The 6,942-nt window shown below is 25.4% G+C and overlaps 1 protein-coding gene across 4 annotated transcripts; it reads left to right on the forward strand.

Moving 5' to 3' along the window:
• The first annotated feature begins 111 nt into the window (after nucleotides 1–111).
• LOC114127683 (ubiquitin-like modifier-activating enzyme ATG7) lies at nucleotides 112–5,571 on the forward strand. 4 transcript variants are annotated; one of them, XM_050202968.1, is made up of 17 exons: nucleotides 130–147; nucleotides 206–306; nucleotides 1,413–1,476; nucleotides 1,570–1,795; nucleotides 1,876–2,074; nucleotides 2,142–2,255; nucleotides 2,311–2,549; nucleotides 2,915–3,012; nucleotides 3,082–3,193; nucleotides 3,271–3,415; nucleotides 4,011–4,169; nucleotides 4,273–4,449; nucleotides 4,529–4,660; nucleotides 4,728–4,837; nucleotides 4,904–5,036; nucleotides 5,092–5,211; nucleotides 5,273–5,571. In XM_050202968.1, exons 3-17 carry the CDS (start codon nucleotides 1,461–1,463, stop codon nucleotides 5,330–5,332), a joined length of 2,040 nt encoding a protein of 679 aa, XP_050058925.1. In that variant the 5' UTR covers nucleotides 130–147; nucleotides 206–306; nucleotides 1,413–1,460; the 3' UTR covers nucleotides 5,333–5,571. The 4 variants fall into 4 exon arrangements, with proteins under 4 accessions (XP_027847800.2, XP_050058926.1, XP_050058925.1 ...); XM_050202967.1 differs by having other exon boundaries at nucleotides 133–151; XM_027991999.2 differs by having other exon boundaries at nucleotides 112–306.
• The last annotated feature ends 1,371 nt before the right edge of the window (nucleotides 5,572–6,942 follow it).

Genomic DNA, 6,942 nt, shown 5'->3' on the forward strand with positions numbered 1-6,942 from the left:
GTAGCCGTAGTGTTTAACTTTAACAATACTGTTATCACGGAAATAAGCGAGCTGTTCGTCCGTTATCATCATAGACCTCGTAAAGACCGTAAACTTGTAATACGGAAAACGGAAGACAGTGACTGTACATAATAATTTATATTTATAGTTAGTAGGTACCTATTATTTATTTGCTTTATGGTGTTTATTATAAATTTATTTAAAGTCTAGAAGCCTTTTAATCAATGACGTTGGCTACAGCGTACTGGTGTGGCTAAATCGATGAAAATGGCATCTTCATTCTCACAATTCACCAACGTTTTATAGGTATTGGGTATTAGTTCATTATTCATTCTTCTACATTTACACTTTCACTGACATGATCAAATGTCCTACGCTTGTGTTTGACACAGTTAAACAGTTTGGTTTTTACTAGGTACTTAATCAAGCATTATATGAGTGACTTTGAATTAAGTTTGACTCATTTGATATACAATTTTTAAATATTGTATAGGTATATCTGAAAAAATTACATATTAATATATAATTTCAGTGTAAAAATGTTGTAGGTATTCTAAATAAACTCTCATTACATTTTTTTTAAGTACCTATATTTGTGTCTATCAATTCTTTTAAATTTGTTCTTGTCAACTTTTTAATCATTTTGTGAACTAAAAAACAATTTACATACAATGAAAATGAAGATTAAACAGTTATATTATTTAAATAATAAATTAGGATGGAATAGGATAGTTAAAAATTAACAAAAATAATTTTACAAAATTTGATCAAATTTTATTAAAATCTCTTGCTGGTATTAATAACCCAACACTATTCATATATTTAGGTAATCTTAGTAAATATAAATATTCAGTAGTATTTATTGTAATTAGTATTCACATTTCACAATACTTATACATAGATGATAGATAAATACTAAGTATTATTAGGTAGTACTGAATCTAGGACGTTTCCCCTCCGAACAAAAAAATAAATAACAGACAATAACAATATACAATGCAAATAAATAATTGTATAAATGTAAATAGGTAAATCTACTACAGTTTACAAAAATTAAATTATACAAATCAAAAATATCACGGAATATAATAAAAGTGTTGATCAAAAATACAAAATTAAATAATATAATTGTATACTTCTGGTAAAACCAAAGTAATTATTTTCAAACTTATTATTGTGTAAAAAAATATATTCATCAATTCGGGGGAAACATCTCAGTCCGGGGAGGAAATGTCCAGTATTGCTATAATTCCCGGGGGGAAACGTCCATATACTGGTAGTACTAGGTAGTATTTATTTTTTTAATATTATTGGAATTTATTAAATTTTAAATACTATGAGTATATATTATATCTTACATATTATTATGTAGATAATAAAATATGTTAATGTTTATGTATTTTATTTTTCAGAAAAAAAAATGTATAAATAAGTAACATTTGTATCAATTAGTTTATAAAATGGATAACTTACCAGGTAAATTATACTCAATGTAATACTATTAAGTATTAACTGTTATGATAATTTAAAAAATAGTTATAAATTATTCACTCAATTATACATTTGTAGAAACAGCCAGTGCCATTAGTAATGAAGATTATTCAAAAACTTCAGTTCATGAAACATTATTGCGATTTGAACCATTGTCATCTTGTCTTGATCCTAATTTTTGGTTCAAAGTTTGTCAATTAAAGTTAGAAGTTGATAAACTAGATGAAGTCCATAGACCGTTGATTGGATATTATACTTCAAATAATAATCCATATATGTCGTTTGACTGTTCATCATTTAACCAGTATGTAATTATATTTTTTGTTTTATAATATAGTTTTAAAATTATTGTTAAAATTTATTTACCTTACATTTATGTTATAGAGAAGTTAATGATGAAACATCTTTAAAATGTATTGCTCGTGGCTACTGTTTAAATAAAAATACAATAGACTCATTCAAAACATGTGATAAAAACGAGTTGTTAAAAGAATTTGGTGGACGATTATTAGATGATTTCCAATCTGGTAGAGCTATCGAAGACCCGTCCTTAATTCCAACTTTTGATATATTAATGTATACAGTGAGTTGTTTTGTCATTATTTCTAATAATTTTGTCACTTAATTTAATACATTTATAATTATTTTAGGATTTGAAACGATATATTTTTTACTTTTGGTTTGCGTTCCCATCATTTTCCGGGCCAAAGTATTGTCTAAATGACACTCCTACTCTTCTTAAAAATACATTTTCTCCTACACAGGTGAATATTTATAATGGTATTTTATTCTATTATTAATAATATTGTTATATTTTAGTTTGATTTATTGGCTGTTGGATTTAAAAATCTGAAAATTCACCAAAGAGGATTTTTTGGAATTGTACCCACAAAAGAAGGATACCTCACTGTTATGACTTTAAAAGAGTACATAGATTTTCTCAAAAATAACACAGAAAATGATTCAGTAGGTTATTTAGTGTTTGCTGATCCATCAGATTTGTTGAATAATCCTGGATGGCCATTACGAAATCTTCTGTATTTAATTTTATTTCACTGGTAAAATATATAAATTAAAATATTATTTTTAAGTACTGTAAATTTTTATAGTTTACAGTTTATATTGTAAACTCTTCATTAACATAAAATATGACCCTGGCTACCAACTAGTATACGTGAGTGAGGCTTTATTGTACAACTGGCATACAGATCATTGCTTCTAAGGAGGGTTGCTTATAAATACTAACTAAAAATGGAATACTATACAAAGTTAGTATAGTAAAATGTAGTCAACTATTCATTACTTACTTTGGTTATAAAATCAATCACTGTGTTATAGGATGCTGATTTGTTGACAACATTGCTTTATAATTACCTTATAACATAATTCGCTTATCTCACTAATAATACATTTTTTTTTTTAGTCCTTCCATAAGAACTTCAGTGTTGAAAGTAATAGCATTAAGAGGTTCTCCTACTACTAAATTTTCAGCAAGCATGTTATTTAATATAAAACTATCTTGTAAGTCTTAGTTATATTATTATGAAATAAAAAAAGTTTTTAACTTGTTTGACTTTATTTTATATTTAGCTGAAATGGTTCTTAATCAAGATGCTATTAAATTTGTGGGCTGGGAAAAAAATTCTAAAGGAATGTTCTGTCCAAAATATGTAGACCTAAGTAAAACCATGGACTCTACCAAGTTAGTATACTTAAAAATATGTCTGAGACTTTTCTTGGTACTTAATTAATTAATAATAATTATTATAATATTTTCAGACAAGCAAAAACATCTGTAGATTTAAATCTTAAATTAATGAAATGGCGTATCGCTCCTGACTTAAACTTAGATATTGTTGCTCAATCAAAATGTCTAATTATTGGGGCTGGCACACTTGGTTGTTGTGTAGCTAGAAATTTAATGGTTTGTATATTATTTAATTATTAAATAAATTTACATTTAATAAATAGTATATGGTTCAATTGAAAATTCACTCTACATTGGTAAAAATTTTATAACTTTCTATAACTTTGGTTAAACTGTTAAAGTCCATATTTTAAAATTAAATATTGAAAAAGAACCAAATCTGGTATAACGAATAGTTTATAATTGTTGTGAACCAAGTCCATGAAAATATGAAATTTATATTTTATAATATATGTTATTGTCAATATCAACAGCATTATTGACACCAGCACTGGTGTGTAGAATTTTGATTGGAAAGTTTAGTAGATATTAAATTTTTACTAAGTTGAGTGTTAGGTACCTCAACATAATATATTTTATGTATAAACTGAGCAATTCCATGATAACCTGTCCACAAACAAGTTTTTATTGATAGCTGTTGATCATCAACATTGACAGTAACACATTTTATGTTTTTTATTGATAGAAAAATTAAAATAATGAAATTTAAATAGTTTTTGGTTTAAAAATGACAACTAAATCTCTGTTAATCTTTAATCAAATTATATTTTGTATGTATAATATACTTTTTTATTGTGATTTTTACTTTTAGGCATGGGGTGTTCATAACATAACATTTATTGATAACGGGAAAGTATCATATTCAAACCCAGTAAGGCAGTCATTATACAGGCATTCTCATTGTATCAACTCAAATACTTACAAAGCGATAGCTGCTGCTGATGTATTACGTGAAATACATCCAGAAATTGTATGTATTTGTAAATTATAGATATTGAATAATTTAATATTGAAGTTTGAAATAATTGAGTACAATTGTGATTATTATAAATATATTGACATTGGGTGTTTAGAACAGTACTGGTGTGGTCATGAGTATTCCAATGCCTGGCCATGCAGCAAATATTGATGATCATAAAAATGTAGATTTATTATCCAAATTAATTGAAGATAATGACGTCATATTTTTGTTAACGGATTCTCGAGAAAGTCGTTGGTTACCTACTATGTTATCTACATTACATAATAAGGTAACTATTATTGTTTGATGAACAACTTTTTTTTTAAGTATTAATATTCGAGTAAGTTAATTTATTGTTTGTGTTCTAGCTTGCCATAACTGCAGCATTAGGATTTGAATCATATTTAGTACTCAGGCATGGAGTTGAAGTACAAGATGTTTCTTCTGGTGAAAAAAAATTAGGCTGCTATTTTTGTAACGATGTTACAGCTCCTGGAAATGTAAGGCTTAATTATTTTTATTGAGATCATTAAATATTTTTTTATAACAAAAATTATTTTAATGAAGTCACTCGTAGATAAAACACTTGATCAGCAATGCACAGTTACTAGACCAGGTGTTTCCAACATAGCTGGAGCTTTGGCTGTTGAGTTATTTGTATCGTACATTCAATTAAAGTATGTCTATTAGAAGTTAGAACAATAATAGTTAAACAATTGTTCATGTACGATTTGTTTGTTTAGGTACAATGTGTTGGCGAATGCTAAATGTTGCTTAGGGATTGTACCTCATTCCATTAGAGGATTTATATCTGATTTTCAACAGATAATACCATTTACTCCAAGTTTTTTTCAATGCATTGCTTGTTCGCCAACAGTAAGTTTTAAAAAGTATATTTGTTTTTGCAATTTATTAATTTTTTTTTTTTTAGGTTATTAATGATTTTTTGAATAAAAAGGAAGAGTTTTTAAGCAATGTATTTACAAATCCTAACTATTTAGAAGATTTAACAGGACTAACAAGTCTTAAGAATGAATTTGAAAATATCCAAGTAAGTTTATTTTGAAGACTATCCAACAAATATTTCATAATAATTATATCTATATTTGTAGATTTTTGAAATGAATGATTCGGACGTTGAGGACTCTGGAACTTATAGTGAACGGGTGTGAATCTTTTTTTAAATTTATAATGTTTTAATCTTATTTTGTTATATTATTTTTGTTATTTTGATTATTTATTCAAGAATTTATATTTTTCATTTAAAAAAGAAAAAAAGGTATGTAATATATTGTCAATTATTTTATTATTATTTTTTTTTAAACTAAATTGTACTAATAATTTTTATATACTGAATAGTGTGTAAGTAAATAATTATTTCAAATATAGTCAAGATTTGTATTGTTTTGAATTTCAGTATAATAATATATAATATAAAATAAAAACATTATGAAACTAATATTATCTATTATTATATAGTTACTAATTAAAATTGCAAAAAAGACTTGAATAATTTTATGCATACTAATTAAATATTTTAACAAGTTATTTTTTTTATAAATCTACAATCTACAAATAATTTAATAAGGTGCATACATACAAAATGTAAGCTGAAAATGTCCTTAATCCTTTTCATAAGTATTTGTTATTTCTATGTATTATTATTGTATCTTTGGGAAATTAGTTTCAACAGCAATTCCAACTTACAAAGTAATCAAAACTGAAGTATGAAACCACTCACTATTATTAAACATCAAGTTGCTGATAAAATTCTCTTTTAATAATGTGACCGTGAATATTATTTTTCATTAAATTGGTTTTTAGTTTTTTATATTAATAATACAATGCAAATAAAATGTAACCTCAAATATCTATAGATTTTTAACTTTCTATAAATATTACTGTAACATATGTCAAAGTTAATATAAAACTTAGTAATAGTTTTATATATTCATTTTTAGTGTATATTTGGAAACAGTAGTCTCAAAATTAAAATTAAAAGACTTCAGCACAATTCACAACATTTAAAGGAGTATTTGTACAATAAAATATGGAAACATAATAATCTTTTATACTTCACTTGCTCTATCTTCAATAGGCTTGGTACTCTTAAGTTTTCACACCGATCTATAAAAGGATTTTAAGGATTATGAACACTATACTGCTTACAATGTAGTTCTTATGAAATAATGTCCTTGATATTAACCATTCATCTTATACAAAAAGGAGGAGGACCGAGGATTATGCAATTTGTAGGAGAAAAATGTTGAATGTATCGAAATTTATCCAAGTATAGTATATATTAAAAATTGCATTAATATTTTACAAGACTTAAAGTAGTAACTATAGTATAGTGTAATATACAAGTTGCAAATGTATGTAATTATTAACAATATTTTCAATCGCTTTAAGAGCAGTTTAGTTCATGTTGCGTTTACATATTATATTAATAGTTATATTATAATGTCAAAGTTAAAATCCTTATTGTCTGTTCGACAGTCAATACTTCATCCTCATCTGTCGTAGTGTTGTAATGTAGGATTTATTTTAGGGGTTAAATCAAATTGTATATTTACGGCAGACAATAGAAGCGAAGATTTTAATCGTGTTTATCATAATCTCTATTTATTGGAAAATAGGATGAACCATTATTATGAAAATAATGATGTCTGTGCCTTTGTCGTCTTTTATGATATATACATATAATATCAGTGGCGAATAAATTATTTTATAATCAATAATATATTAGGTATTTAAAAAAAATATATATAATATGTAATAT

This window comes from Aphis gossypii, chromosome 3, assembly GCF_020184175.1.
Source record: "Aphis gossypii isolate Hap1 chromosome 3, ASM2018417v2, whole genome shotgun sequence".
Classification (NCBI taxonomy): domain Eukaryota; kingdom Metazoa; phylum Arthropoda; class Insecta; order Hemiptera; family Aphididae; genus Aphis; species Aphis gossypii.

What these genes read in the sequence shown, in the direction of transcription:
- LOC114127683 (XM_027991999.2), top strand. An exon ending in TTGATATATTAATGTATACA is followed by an intron (nt 2,075 to 2,141) that starts GTGAGTTGTTTT and finishes TAATTATTTTAG; the next exon opens with GATTTGAAACGATATATTTT. An exon ending in AAAACCATGGACTCTACCAA is followed by an intron (nt 3,194 to 3,270) that starts GTTAGTATACTT and finishes TAATATTTTCAG; the next exon opens with ACAAGCAAAAACATCTGTAG.